We start from the raw sequence: 15,918 nt of genomic DNA on the forward strand, positions 1-15,918 counted from the left end.
TTAAAGTAATATATGAATAGTATAACATTCAAATAATGTGTGCACATTTCTTATTTACTTAAGTAATTATTACATAATGCATTTTGTATGCAATTTGCTCTGCATAAATAAGATTTTTGATTTCCCACAAGAATAGGCCTGATATAACCTTTTGTTATCTGATCAAATATTTTCAATCTATTTTTCGAAAATCTATTCATTATAATTAACTTCCTGGTTAGTAGATAATGGCATAAATATTTTGAAAACAACCAAATCATTACAATAAGTAATACTAGATTACAGGAATGTGGACTTATTTAAAAAGATATATTTTCTTTGTATAAAGTGGTGCGATATTTCTTTGTTAATTAATGAACAGTCATATATTGACTGAACAGTGTGTGCTATAATTTAACATTTTGAGAAGATAACTATGTAGTCATTGGTAGAAAAGTTGTTTAGGAGTAACTGTAAAAATAAAATCTTGGGAAAATAGATTAACAATAAATTAAAAAGAGAAAAGAAATTGGGACAATTTTATATGCTGTTATTTTTGTGTTGTATCGATCAATAAGAAGAATAGGTTTGAACACGTAAATATACAAGATGGCTACAGGTGGACTATTAGATACGAATACTCTTTCTGATGAGATATTTGATGTATCTCAATTCAAATCAGGAACCAGCAAAAGTCTGCCAAAGGCACCAGCAAGGAGATGTGACAGACACAGTCATGAGCCTATTGATATGTACTGTCAAAAGCATGATAAAGTTGGCTGTTCTACATGTATGGCAGTTGATCACAGGTAGCTTTCAGTAGTTTGATTACCTATTTTTCGAGTGGGTTGGTTTTGATCAGGTAGAATTTCATCTTATATATTTTTGATATGGTTTTAAAAAAATCATTTTGAATTTTAACAATTGATTTTGGACTCACCAACATTGTAATGATGATATAGCTTCTTTTCAGCACTCTCCCGTGAATAATTTCAGGTACTTGCTGGCATCTATGTAAAACAATTAACGTTCCATTAACTAGCCAGATATTCTCCCGAACATAAAAAATCCAAGAAATCTGGCAGGATTTGAACCCAGAACAGTGAGTGGCTAGTATAGAACCGCCTATAAAACAGTTAATACAACATTTGCTCTCAGATGAACATAAACATTAATGTCCATAAACCTCTTATTCCTTTCAGATCATGCCAAAATAAATTCTTTATACTAGAATTTATCAGAGACAATAATTACCAAAGTGTTTCAAAAACAGTTCAAACAAATCTTAACAAAATAGCCATGACCCTTGCAGAACAAGCTAGGAAATTAAAACAGCATAAACAAAGGCTGCCAAAAAAGAAAGAAAGAGTTATTGCTGATATCAGAAAGTTGTGACCATCTTGACAAGCTGGAGAAAAATTCTGTAGATAAGATAGAAGATAATTTCAACTGTCTTGAGAGCAAGATCGACGATGGTCTTAAACAGATAGAAGCACTTAAAGCCACGGTAACGACAGCAAGAAATAAGTTAGCCTTTCCACACCCAAATCAAGCTGACGTGTTTGTTAATGTGAAGATGGCAGAGGATGTTGCAAATGTAGCCAACAAATATATGGAAGATACAAATATGAAGTGTACAGTTGACGAATTAGATTTCATACCTGATAAAACAATTCTTTCACAGGTTAAACAAAATATTGCTCTTGGGCCACGAACAAAGACTTCTACAAAATATGCAAGCAGTTTATTTCAGATAAGACGAGACAAATCATATTGTGTAAAAGTTAAGTCTGATACAGAAGACTGTTATATCTCCAGTGCCTGCTGTCTTAAAAATGGTTCAATACTTTTAGCAGATCACAACAACAAAAAGCTCAAACAGATACGTGGCTACAACTACACTGTAACAGATTACTATGACCTACCAGAACAACCATGGCAAGTGTGCTCAATCAGTAAAACAGATGTAGCATTAACTTTGCCATTACAACATGAGGTTCATTTTATTTCTGGGGAAGAGAAAATGAAAAGAACAAACAAGATTAAGACTGATTTTGAATGTTATGGTCTTGCATACACAAACAATAATTTATATATTTCGGATGCAAGCACATCAGTATATGTGTATACATTGTCTGGTACGAAACTACAGCATTTCAGTGAGACCCAATCAGGACAAAAGCTGTTCTCTAACATACACAGTATAGCTGTCAGTACGGATGGTGCAAGGATTTATGTTGCTGACTTTTATAATGGACTGATAGTACTTGACAACAATGGTCAAGTTATTACAACATCTAACGGTGAACAATTTTGTGGGGCTAATTGCTGTTATATCACTAAAGCAGGAAGTATGCTGGTATCTACATATGGCTCCAGTGTTTTACAGTTTACACCTGATGGTGAGCTGATAGGAGAGGTTATAAAAGCTGACAGTGAAGGAAGAAGTGAAATTTTGTCAGTTTGCTGTAATCAACAAATGTCTAGGATGTTTGTTTGCAGCATTGATGATAACATTGGAGTATATGGTATTTAATTTCTTCATTGAATGAAGTGAAAACCATATTCTGTTGAAGTGTAATTGTAAAACTACTCTGTTTAAAAATGTACAACAGATTATTTAAACATCAAATATGAAGAGAAAGGAAAAGAAATTCTAAAAAAGTGACTATGACCATATCTATAGATGTGGTGATGCTATTTTAATTCAATGTGAAGAAGCAAGAGTGATGTTGTAAATATATTTCATTTATCATGTACATAACTGTATTTCATAAAAAGTAATACAATAATAAAATAATAATAAGATTGACTGTAATTTCACACTAACTAGTGTTAACAAGTGAAATAACAATGAATTATCTGTGAAACAAACAAAACAAGTTTGTTTGTTAGTTTGTTAGTTAGTTTGTTTGTTTGTTTGTTTGTTTGTTTATTTAAGATTGTATTTTTTGAAAAACTTTATTGTGTATCATTTTGTGCTTTCTTTTAAATTAACAAAAACTGTCAGAAGAGCTTCCGGTTCCAATTTTTCTCATTGCTGGATAGTAGACAAGACATGTTTTAAATAAAGAAGCGATTTTAAAAGAAATTGCAATGCACTTTTTGTGCATGTCAGGCTTAGAACACATCAAAATGCATCAAATTATCAATTCTCGAATTCCTAATTGAATCGATTGACCACGAACAAATTTTGATTAACAAAAGTTTACAATCCGAGATTGACCTATGACCCAAATGGAGTATGAGGTACGAGTCATTAAGGTGCTCCTATACACACAATTTTCAAAGTCAAATTACTTTTAACTGTCAGTGTTATTTTTTTAATTTATTTTATTTTATTATTTTTTTTTTTTATTTTATTTTTTTTTTTTTTTTTGGGGGGGGGGGGGGGGGGGGGGGTGGGGGGTCAACCTTAAGCCCAGTGACATTACATGTTTGACCTGGAAAATTCTGTAGCATGTAGAACTCATACAGGTATATCAGTTCATCTACTAATAAAGTCTAAAGTTTTAAGGATCGATGCATATTGGTTAAATGTCCTGTTCTATATGTTGTTATTTAGTTGTCCCAGAGACCCTGAACTTTAACCTTTTGACAAAATATCTATTGTAGCAGGTAGAACTATTCTAGGTGAATATTTCCTATATACAAAAGTTTGATTGACGCACTTCGATCTAATTACAGGTCCAAGTGACCGTGACCTTTGATCTGACAATCGGTGTGGAAATTAGAACTTTACATGTGTGAGACATTTGTTGTCAAAGAAAATAACTGGTTGCAGGTTTTGTCTCAGCTGGGGACAAATCTGTAATGGAACACAAAATATTTTAAACATATATTGAATATTCACTTTTATTCCATATCTCTTTTTGTTCCTTGTCAGTATTTAAAGAATAAAATGATTAAAACTGTAACATTTATATTTTCTATTTGGATGGCTTACTAGCACACAAACTAAACAAGACCCGAAGGATGGTTTATATATTTTATTATATGTGTTGCATCCAAGTATACACTCATAAACTCCCAAACATCAAGTAAACATACACACAGTAACAATAACGATATTTGATATTAAAGGCGTGGCTTATTATATCTTGTAGACTTGCTTACTACATCCTCCTCTATCTTTAGTTTAGAACTCATCAATAAAATCAATAAACTTAAATCATCAAAACTTAAAATTTAAATGTGCAAACATATTGTAATAAGAAATATTTTTTTCCGTATCAAATAAACTATACAGCAAGTCTATTGTTATAAACTCTTCTCCTTTTTCAGCAGAGTTCATTAACCAATGCGATTTACTCTAATCAGTGTACTAGGCATCTGCTTCAACGAAGTAATGTTAAATATAATGTTATTGTTAATTGTCATATCTTTTCTATTTTTCGGAATGTCACAAAATATCAAGCAAATTACATTATTATCACAACATTTGTTCAAACAACTAGCATTGTTATCTCGAGAATGATTTGTTTTTCCGTTCTACCACACAAAACCCAATTATAAGGTAATTTAATAAAAACCAAAAGTATTAATTTCACGAATAACAGAATGTTCTCACATACGTTATCATTTTTTCTTAAGATTAATAAATCCAGCAAGCGGATATAAATGATACACTGCTATGATAGCGAATATAATTAGGGCATTATTATGGCCCACACATTTGAGTCATTAACCCTAATAGCTGTAACGAGAAATGGTATCATAGATTAAACCATTTTCTTTTTTTTTCTTTTAATCTTCATAACGTCTCGGCGGTCGGCGTTTCCTCTGCGGCCTATTTCTAGGTAAAGATGTATTATCTACAGGTTTCGTCTGCACCGGCTCTTGATCTCCATGAACATATCTAAATTTGGAAACGTCCCGTGTGATTTCTTTTCCTCTATGTTTGATTGTAAGCATAGATCCTTTCATAGCAATGATTATTCCGGGGGTAGGGTCAAACGCTGTTTCAAACTTATTTCGTTGTTCCCGTTTTAATAATACACGATCTCCCAGTTTCAAATTATTTCGCTGAGCTCTACGTTTCTTATCAGCGTATATTTTGTTTTTCGCTTTTGATAGACTGTCCCTGTCACGAATATCTGTATCTTTGTTATCAAATGTCATTTTTGGTAATTTTGTCTTTAGTTTACGATTGAACAGTAATTCACTAGGAGCTGTTTGTGTAGTTGTTTGTGGTGTGTTCCGAAAATTCATAAGATATCTACTTAACGCTCTTTTATAATCTTGTCTGGACGCTATCGCTGTTTAAATTGCTTTTTGCAGTGGCGCCATAAATCTCTCAACTATTCCATTTGCCTGTGGGTGCAATGGAGTGATTCGTTTATGTTTGAATCCCGAATTATCAGCAAATTCTCTGAATGCGCGACTTTGAAACGGAGGTCCATTGTCCGTTTTCACTACTTCTGGATATCCGAATATCGAAAATATCGCCTCTAATCGCGGTATGACTGTATCTGCGGCAGTCGATTTGATTCTTTCAACTACTGGAAATCTACTGTAGTCACATATAACAACTAGTAACATGTAACCGTCTGGAAATGGTCCACAAAAGTCACAACTGACTTCAGAAAACACATCTCGTGGTAGTAATGTTGGTTTGATCGGGTCTGGAATAATTCTTGTTGATGCAGCTTGGCATACAATGCATGATCTACAAATTTCTTCCACCATTCTATCCATATGTGGAAACCAGCAATACTCACGTAATAATCCTTTGCATTTTGATTGGCCTTGGTGACCTTCATGCGAAAGCATAACAGTTTGTTTTTGCAGACTTTCTGGTATGCAAAGTTTTGTACCCCGTAAAAGCACAAATCCATCTTCCGTATATGCAACTGCAAGTTCTTGATTTTTATTCAAATTCTCGTATAACCGAAAACTTTCATCTAATTTGCATTTTTGAGTTTTCCAGTCATTTTGTTCTAACGCATTTCTTACACAGCTTAATGTACAGTCCGTTTCGGTAGCTTTTGCTACATCTGACAGCTTCAATGCATCTGGCAAAGCGTTATCAGTAATAAAGCTGATATACTGCTCGGCTACTGTATTTGTTTCGTGTCTTGCATGTGGATGCCTGGAAAGATAATCTGATATCATCATTTTACCTGGTCTATAAACTGTCTGAAAATCATACGTTGTCAACTTCAAACGCCAACGTTCTAATCTTGGTGACTGTATTGTCTTGATATTGTTGAAGATTGATTGAAGTGCAGCATGATCTGTTATCAGTTTAAATTTCTTGCCGAATAAATACAAATGGAAATGCTGAATCATGATGACAGCACTCAAAGCTTCTCTTTCTGTTTGAGAATATCGCGTCTGAACCGAATTGTATGCTTTGCTTCCATATGATACTATTTTGCCGTTTTGAATAAGTATTCCTGAGCATCCAACTGGACTTCCGTCGACCCAGAGTTCAGTTTCCTTTCTAGGATCGAAATATGTCATGACCTTATCACTAATTAAGGTATCTTTTAATGATGTGAACGATTTTTCTTGGTCGGCAGTACATTCAAATTTTACACCTTTATGAGTAAGTCGTCTTAATGGTTCTGTTAAGCTTGAATAGCCATCTATGAATTTAGACAAATAGTTCGTGAGACCCAGAAATGAACGGATTTCGGATATTGATTTTGGTCTGTCCATATTTTTCACTGCATTTACTTTGTCAGGATCGGGTGAAATTCCGGATTCGGAAAATACGTATCCGTAGAACTTGATTTTAGATTGTCCGAATGAACATTTTTGGCTGTTCAGTGTGAGGTTTCTATCTTGAAGACGTTGCAGTAAAGCGCGAAGATTTGCGTCGTGTTCCTCATGTGTCTTACCAAAACATACGATGTCGTCGGCAATATTCAATATGCCTTTAAGACCTTGAAGTGCTTGACGAAGCTCATTTTGGAAAATTATCGGTGCTGCGGACACCCCGAAATTTAGACGTTTATACCTAAACAGTCCAATATGTGTCTGAAACGTTGTCATTACACGTGATGCTTCATCCAATTCAATTTGATGGAAAGCTTTGTACAGATCTAGACGTGAAAATACCGTTGCGCCGTTTAACGTCAAGATGATATCATCTACCGTCGGGCAAACATTTTTCTCTGTTTTGATTGCGGTGTTAGCTTTTCTCATATCCACGCACACTCTCACTTCATGCGGAGCATTAGGTTTCGGAGCCGCTACTAAGTTCGAAACCCATGGTGTCGGTAAACCTATAACCTTTTCAATAACATCCATTTCCTCTAAACTTTTCAGTTCCTGTTCGACTTGCGCACGTACATGAAATGGAACTCTCCTAGGCGGTTGAGCTACAGGTACAACACTTTCATCAATATGAAACTTAACTTTTCTGTCTTTCAGACATCCTAAGCCTGTGAAAACTTGAGAATATTCTTCAATAAGTCCTGAATATGCGTCTTTGCTTTGAACTGATTTATGAACTGATTGTATTTGCGGTAAAATCCCGAGCTCTACCGATAATTCATAACTGATCAATGATTCTTTGTTACCTTTAACGATATGGAAATCTTTTGTCATAAATTTTGAGTCCGACTCCACAAGCAGGGAACATTTGCCTATGAATGGAAGTGGAGATTTCTGTCCAAATGCGAATGCTTTTGTTTTCGTTTTCTTGATTTCTGGACGGATTTTCATTTTCTCGAGGTCGATTTCGCTAATAATATTTAACGATGAACCGCTATCTATCAACACATAAACATCTACTCCATTTAATTTAATGCATTTCTTTGGCACTTTTTTTCCATCTGATATTTTAAATCCAAATAAAACATCGCACTCATTTGAACTAACACTCGACGTGCTTGCCTCTGATAAAACTTGTGAATCCGACTGTTCATCATCGATTAACTTCACCTTGTTTTGACGTTTTCTGCAGACCGATATAAAATGATTCTTCTTATGACAGTAATTACATTCCGCTCCGATAGCAGGACAACGTGACATATGGGGATACCTTCCTCCACAATTTCGGCATTTTTTATTTCGTTCTGGAGGGTAGTTTCGCCTTCCCGACGACAAACTTGCTTCTGGGATAGTTTGATATGAACGTTGCTGATAACGTTTAGGTGCGAATCCCTTTGATTGACGGCTAAATCGAGGATTGCTTTTTACCCGCACTACTTGCTGACTACTTTCATCCTTTGACATATTTGCTGCTTGAGTTTTTGATATTTCCATACTTCTCATTTTTGTAAGTAAGTCATTAAGTGATTTATCCGGATCTTGTAAACACTGCATTCTCATGTTTTGTGAAATAACACCCTGTATGATCTGGCTTTTAATTTCTGAGTCAATGTCCGAAAATTCACAATTCTTAGCTTTCTGGCGTAATCTTGTTGTAAACTGGTCGATAGATTCCCCATGCAGTTGCTTCATATTACGAAATTCGAATATTTCAAATTGTGTGTTTTTTCTTGGCTTAAAGTATGCTGTTAATCCAATTTTCGTTTCTTCGTAGTTTTCATTGTCTTCTCTTAAATTCAATGTATCATAGATATCGTAAACATCATCTCCTGCATAATGAAGTAACAGTGCTTTTTTTCGTTTTCTAGTGTTTATACCCAGTCCAACAAATAAGTTTTCTAATTTATCCAAATACTTTTCCCATCGTACTCCCAGAGAATTTTCATCAGCAAAAACATCGAATTTCGGAAAAGCAGGTAAATTATCCATTTTCAAATTTCAAATCTGTTTTTTTTTTCACAGAGTCAGTTTAAATTAATCCGCAATTTTTTTTTTTTTTTTTAGTATCCCATCCTCGTCGCCAATGTAACATTTATATTTTCTATTTGGATGGCTTACTAGCACACAAACTAAACAAGACCCGAAGGATGGTTTATATATTTTATTATATGTGTTGCATCCAAGTATACACTCATAAACTCCCAAACATCAAGTAAACATACACACAGTAACAATAACGATATTTGATATTAAAGGCGTGGCTTATTATATCTTGTAGACTTGCTTACTACAAAAACGAAAGGCTTTTTCTTTTCATATTACAAGGAAAGAAGTGTTCTTATAGCAAAAATATCACTTTTAGAGAAATAAAGCCTGCTTTTATTTATTTATTTATTTTCTTATTTATATATTGATGAATCAATGTCAACTGCTTAGTAAGGTTAAAGAGGATAAGGATAAAGTGGATCTAAGTTAAAGGCAAATTTTCAATAAATATTTCAAACATTAATAGAAACAATAGAAATGTATAATTTGGATATTCTTATAAAATATTACTTATAAAACTGTTGATATATAAAGTTCTTAGAGATTTAGTATGAACATTTATCTGATGAATAATGATATTTATGTTCTTATTCAAAATAATAATAACTTACCTTCCATACTCTTTCTCTTCTAAGCTACAGTGATAAAACATAATTATATTAAAACAGTTGTTAGCATGTTGCAGTAGCTCAGGAGAGCATGGTGAAATTTCAAACGAAGTTGAATAATTTGTTTCATATAATTCATTACATAGAAATAATGGATTTCTTCCGCATGGTAACATGAGCCCGGGGAATTTAAGAACATCAATCTCATACGCAATTTTATACCCAATCAATTTAAATCAATATCATTTACAAGAAAACAGTGACAATTATTATTATTTTATCAATATTCAATTTCTTCTTATCAATATATCACAACAGTAATGTATTAATACTTAAGATGCATTTCACAATAAAGACACCAATACATGTTTAGAGCCACTGCTTTTACACAACTGAAAATAATTCTCAATCAATTTGGAAAACTGGAAAAAGTCAAATGTTAGCGACCTTGACATTAGTCAAACATACCTTGATTAATTAAGATATAAGTCTGTTAAAATTGTTGTGAAAAGGGTAAGTAAAAATGAGATACAAAAGAAAAACATTCCATCATTTTTTTTTAAAAAATTGAAGAGCACAAATATGTTCTTAAGTCTATAGTTACAATAGATTTTAATCCAAATATTCTTTAGTTTTCATTTCAGGTGTTTCACTGCTTTTTTTATTGGAATATGAATATACCCTAAATTGTTTCTGGTAATTCGTCACTTATTATAGGGATCACATATTTCTTTGGTTTAGATAATTGTGGGCAACTGATATACACCATCTGAAATTAGAGAAAACAAATTTTACCATTTCAATACTATATATTTTTCCTTATATGAATTATATGATTATCTTTCAATCTGAATAAAGCCATGATTCATGATATTAAAGAAACAAATTCAAATTAAATATGTACTGACTGAATAAAGAACAACGCAGACCATGATCAGGCGGCATTGGTCCTAGTCGGTCCTAGTTGCATGTGTAAATTCTGTAAAAAGACTTAATATTTATATTGTCTGTTGTTGTATTAATAAACACTCATATGTGAATAATAATGTGGCATGAAATTTGGAACCGTTCTTTTATAAGTTTCTGTGATGTTGGTATTAATATACTGAACATGACCTGCTACATATATTTTCTAACTGGTGACATCACATTGTTATCTCAAAAGTCAAAATATTATTTAACAAAATTACTTTATGAGGAAAAATTCTGCCAATCAATGATATGACTTGGAAGGTAATTTGACATGAAAAAATAAGTTAAATATGTAGTTTAGTTGATATAAATAAATTTTAGTTTGATTGTGTTGGAAGCAATAATCTTACTTGACCACTCTCAAATCCATTCCTGGAATCAACCAGTACTGAGCAATGGGTATGGAAACAACGACTTGGCTCTGACAGAGCAATCCACTCCGCAATATACATGCATTTCATACTTTGAGACAGTTACTGTGTATATAAAAATTTAACAATGCTTTAATCTGTATTCCATTGAAGAAAATTATGTGAAACCACTGAACAATTACGTGTTTATCATTTTACATGGGTATCCCATTTCATGGGCATGATGATCTAAGTGGTGATTCTTGGAGGCTATTATAATTACATGCTTATTTCAGCCATATGAACAATGCAGACCTAAAATCTAATGAGAAAAAGTTGTATTTACAAGTCTACGTAAAATAATAGTTATTATAGTCCGTTAGAGCAGGTCCAACTTTTACTTAATTATCATGTATATTTAACTTTGGAAACTACTAAGAAACGCCTCAAACCAAATATTTCACATCTGAGCCTTTAGTAAATTAATGGCTACTCAAATATGGACAGAATGCATTTTGTATATCATTTGCTCTGCATTAATAAGACCTTTTGAAAAGCCATTGATATAAGCTTTTTATAACTGAAAAAATCTTTACAACACTTTTTTTTGAAAGTCTATTGATGTTCTATACTTACTCGCTAGTGGATAATAGCATAAATATTTAAAACCGTACAAATCTTTACACTACGCAATTTTAGTTTAAATTGATGTGGACTTTAGATCAATATTTAAACTTTTTGCAAATTGTTATCTATATGGACTGAACGTTTTTTGCTATAATTTAACATGTTGAGAAGATAAATCTTTAGCCATAAAAAGATAAAGAGGTATCATGAGTAGAAAAAGAAATTTCGAATACACCTGAAAAATATAAGGTTTGGGAAAAAGTTTTACAATACATTAATATGTGATAATTGGGACAACTTAATATAGTGATATTTATATGTTGTATAGATCTATAACAAGATTAATAGGTTTGAACAAGTTAATATACAAGATGGCTACAGGTGGACAAATAAATACAGATATTCTTTCTGATGAAATATTTGATATCCTATGTTCAATGTGTAAACATCAAGGCATAAACACTGAAGCTGATAAATTCTGTGTAGATTGTCATGATTATTTCTGTTTTAACTGTGTCAACGTTCACAGTAAAGTTCCTATGTGTCTTGGTCACAAGATGTCGGATAAATCTCAGGTCAAGTCAGGAACCAGCAAGGGTTTTCCGAGGGCACCAGCAGAGAGATGTGACAGACACAGTCATAAACACGTCGATATGTACTGTCAGAACCATGATAAAGTTGGCTGTTCTACATGTATGGCAGTTGATCATAGGTAGGTTTTGATAATTTGATTATGGAATTGCTTTGGGTATTTTTGTGTTGTTAAAAGGATATAATTTCATTTTATCTATGTTAACAGTAGCTATTTGGTTGTAAGTTTGTAAGTCACACCAACACTGTTATGGTCATAGAGAGATTTTCTAGCTTTCGTAGTGAAGGAAGACCTCGGATATCACTATTTCAGGCATCATCGGGCACCCAAGTAGACATTATGTGAGCTATGTGGATAGCGTCTGCACATGATAGAATTCAAAGTCCCTGACAGGATCCGAACCCTTATAAGTGAGTGGCAAGTATTTTAAAAATAACAACCTCATATGTTACATTAAATACAACATTCATTCTCAGAAGCACTAAAACATAAAATTCTGACGTTTTATAAGCTAGTCGAAAATTATTCCTCACATGGAAGATTCCAAGGCCCCTGGTAGGATTCAAACCCACATCAGTGAGTAGAAGTGTGTGACCAACCTCCTATCTCAGATGAACATGAACATAAAAGTCAATAAACCTCTTATTCCTTTCAGATCATGCAAGGATACATTCTATATACCAGAATTCATCAAAAACAACATATACCAAAAACCTTCAAGAGAAATTCACACAAAACTTACGGAAATAAGCAAGACCCTTGCAGAACAAGCTAGCAAATCCAAACAGGATAAACAGAGGCTGCTAAAAAGAAAGGCAGAGTTATTGACTGATATCAGAAATTTCCGAAAAGAAATCAATGACCAACTTGACAAGCTAGAGAAAAATTCTGTAGATGAGATAGAAGATAAAGTCAAATGTCTTGAGAGCAAGATCGAAGAGGGTCTCAAACAGCTACAAGCACATAAAGACAAAATCACATCAGCCAATAAAAAGTTAGCATTTTTTAACCAGAATCAAGCTGACGTGTTTGTTAATATGAAGATGGCAGAGGATGCTGCACATCTTGCCAACCAATGCATGGAAGACACGAAAATGAAGAGTACAGTAGCAGACATGGAGTTTCAACCTGATAGAACAATTCTGACACAACTTGAAAAAAGTAGTACACTCGGCTTACTAACAGAGAATCCTACAAAGATAGCCAGCAGTTTATTTCAGATAAGAAGGGAACTATCATATTGTGTAAAAGTAAAGTCGGATAACAAAGATTGCGATATCACATGTGCCTGTTATCTGAAAGATGGTCAAATATTTCTAGCTGATAAAAACAACATGAAGCTTAAACAGATACATGATTACGACTATACTGTCACAGACCACTGTGATCTACCTGGCGAACCATGGCAAGTGTGCTCAATCAATACAGCAGGTGTAGCATTAACTTTGCCATTACAAAATGAGGTTCATTTTATTTCTGCGGGAAGAAAATTGAAAGCAATATATAAGATTAAAACTGATTTTGAATGTTATGGTCTTGCATACACAAGCAATAATTTATATATTTCAGACGGCAACACATCAGTGTATATGTATTCATTGTCTGGTAGGAAACTAAAACAGTTTAGTAAGACCCAATCGGGACAAAAGCTGTTTTCTGACATAAGCAGTCTAGCTGTCCGTCAAGATGCTACAAGGATTTATGTTGCTGATTTTTACAATGGAGTGATAGTACTGGACAACAATTTTCAGGTTATTACAACATATAATGGTAGGCAATTAATGGGGGCTTCATGTTGCTATATCTCTGAAGCAGGAAGTGTGCTGGTATCAGGAGGAAACTCAAAAAATGTTGTACAGTTTACATCTGATGGTGAGCTGATAGGGGATGTTATAAAAGCCAATAAAAGAAGAAGTGGGATTAAGTCAGTTTGCTGTAATCAACAAATGTCTAAGATGTTTGTTTGCAGATCTCATGAAAACAATATTGAAGTATATGATATTTAATCACTTTTTTTGCTATCTTCTTTTTGGTTCAAATTTAAAATAGAATATTTAAACAGCCAATACAAAGATAAAAAAAATTCTTAAAAATCTTGATAGACAAAATGTGGCTATGAACATGTTTATAGATGTAATGATGCTATTTAAATTCACTGTGAGAAAAACAAGAGGGATTTTGTAAAAAAATATATTTTTATTATCATCTACATAAATATTATAAAAAATAATTCTTTGTACATTTCAAAATGTCGTTTACATACTAGTAAATGGTTTTATCAAGTAGAATTATAATATTTGAAACAAACAATACAATTTTTTGTTTGAAATTTAAAGTTTCAATATCTTTACTGTGTAACGTCAGCGGCGAGTGGCGGCGTGGCCGAGTGCTTATTGAGTCTGACTAGTTTTCTCAGGATTGCTGACCGCGTGGGTTGATCCTGTCAGGGGCAAGCCGTTGTTTTCTTGAGCAATAAACATCAAACGTAAATCTAAAATTACCCTGTCTGTCACCGACTTATATACATGTATTATCTTAAAAAACTCTGGTAAACATGCGATGTTATCACGTCTTACTTCCCTTTCATTATCATCTCTGAAAATCTTAGACGCGGAGGCAGATAATATAGTTATTCAAACAGATCCTTTATATACAGCAGCTTATCTTATTCAAAGTTATACTCAGCACGTCTTAAGACCTCATATCGACAACACTTCTGACCACAACAGGTATTTCCTAAAAGTAACCTTTCTTAATAAAGGTATCGATTTCATCGATTTATCAAGTATTTTTCGTGATAAACGTGTCACTAATTCAGTTCCTTTATACTTCAAAAACTCCGAGATACCAATTATTTGCTATAAATATAAGAAACCTGTTAGAAATATCATATTTAATTACAACAAAGTGGTTTCTGACTTAGATATTCAGTCTAATACTCCAACAATTTGAGACTGAAATACTTCTAAATTCTGTAATTCAGATTTTGGCCATATAATCACTGGTAATTTTGATATAATTGCAGACAAAAGAATTCGTAACTTATTCTTGAAAGGACCTAAATACAGAATTCCTTCTGAGATTGATTTTTATGCTTGTCGTGGTCAGATTGCTGAATCTATAGAAGATGTTTCGGTCAAATGGTGTCGCCGTGAAAATGCGGATAGTAATGCTCTAGTTACATGGAAACGTAACATCTTTAAAATTATTGATTCACGTATTAATTTTTATCGTGGAAATGAACATCTTTTGCCACCTAAACCAAGACTTACTTTAAGACATCTGAAAAAAGATATTCTAGCTTTTCATTCTAAATTTGTTTTGGTGCCAGCGGACAAGGCGGCTAATAATATTATAATTGTATGACGAATCCATTACATTAACGTTTTGCATAAGGAACTTAATAGTACTAATGCGTATTCTAAAACCTCTGCCTTCGAAAAAGACATTGTAAACAATCATATTACTTATATTTCCAATTTTAAAGTCCAAATTAATGAAAAAGAACTCAAACTTCCTATTACGTATTGGATTCCTAAATTACATAAAAAACCTTACAAAGCCAGATTCATTGCTAATTCTACATCTTGCACTACTAGTAAACTTTCTATTTTATTGACGTCTTGTTTGACTGCCATTAAAACACATGTAATTAGATATTGTGATAAAGTCTATGAAAACACAGGCAAACATCTCTTTCTGGTGAAATCTTGGATAAATTCAAAACTAAGAATTTTCAAGCTTCAACTGTCAGTACATACGATTTTTCTACACTTTATACAACTTTGCCACATAAATTAATCAATGATGAACTAATTTCCTTAATTCAGAAAACTTTTGCACGGGAAATAGTTACCTTTCTAACATGTAATTCTAACAAAGCTTTTTTTACTAACGGTATTGTTAAACATTATACTATGTGGACCTGTGACGAAGTTTGTAGAGCACCCTCTTTTCTTTTAGACAACATTTATGTCAGGTTTGGTAATACCCTATTTAAACAGATCATAGGAATTCCTAT

At 33.0% G+C, this 15,918-nt stretch overlaps 3 protein-coding genes across 3 annotated transcripts; 2 read left to right on the top strand and 1 right to left on the bottom strand.

Moving 5' to 3' along the window:
• The first annotated feature begins 327 nt into the window (after positions 1-327).
• On the top strand, positions 328-2,863 carry LOC132757125 (uncharacterized). Its single transcript, XM_060748314.1, has 2 exons — positions 328-788; positions 1,182-2,863. Exon 2 carries the CDS (start codon positions 1,556-1,558, stop codon positions 2,513-2,515), a length of 960 nt encoding a protein of 319 aa, XP_060604297.1. The 5' UTR covers positions 328-788; positions 1,182-1,555; the 3' UTR covers positions 2,516-2,863.
• Positions 2,864-5,241: 2,378 nt separating this feature from the next.
• LOC132757133 (uncharacterized protein K02A2.6-like) lies at positions 5,242-8,691 on the bottom strand. Its single transcript, XM_060748330.1, has one exon. It carries the CDS (start codon positions 8,689-8,691, stop codon positions 5,242-5,244), a length of 3,450 nt encoding a protein of 1,149 aa, XP_060604313.1.
• Positions 8,692-11,498: 2,807 nt separating this feature from the next.
• LOC132757130 (uncharacterized) lies at positions 11,499-14,219 on the top strand. Its single transcript, XM_060748327.1, has 2 exons — positions 11,499-12,017; positions 12,553-14,219. Exons 1-2 carry the CDS (start codon positions 11,623-11,625, stop codon positions 13,901-13,903), a joined length of 1,746 nt encoding a protein of 581 aa, XP_060604310.1. The 5' UTR covers positions 11,499-11,622; the 3' UTR covers positions 13,904-14,219.
• The last annotated feature ends 1,699 nt before the right edge of the window (positions 14,220-15,918 follow it).

Source organism: Ruditapes philippinarum, unplaced genomic scaffold (genome assembly GCF_026571515.1).
Source record: "Ruditapes philippinarum isolate M1 unplaced genomic scaffold, ASM2657151v2 ctg207_1_1_1_1, whole genome shotgun sequence".
Taxonomy (NCBI): domain Eukaryota; kingdom Metazoa; phylum Mollusca; class Bivalvia; order Venerida; family Veneridae; genus Ruditapes; species Ruditapes philippinarum.

Coding starts and splice junctions, on each gene's coding strand:
- LOC132757130 (XM_060748327.1), top strand. CDS start 11,623: ATGTTGTATAGATCTATAACAAGATTAATAGGTTTGAACAAGTTAATA. Junction 12,018..12,552: donor TGTATGGCAGTTGATCATAG/GTAGGTTTTGAT, acceptor TATTCCTTTCAG/ATCATGCAAGGATACATTCT.
- LOC132757133 (XM_060748330.1), bottom strand. CDS start 8,691: ATGGATAATTTACCTGCTTTTCCGAAATTCGATGTTTTTGCTGATGAA.
- LOC132757125 (XM_060748314.1), top strand. CDS start 1,556: ATGGCAGAGGATGTTGCAAATGTAGCCAACAAATATATGGAAGATACA.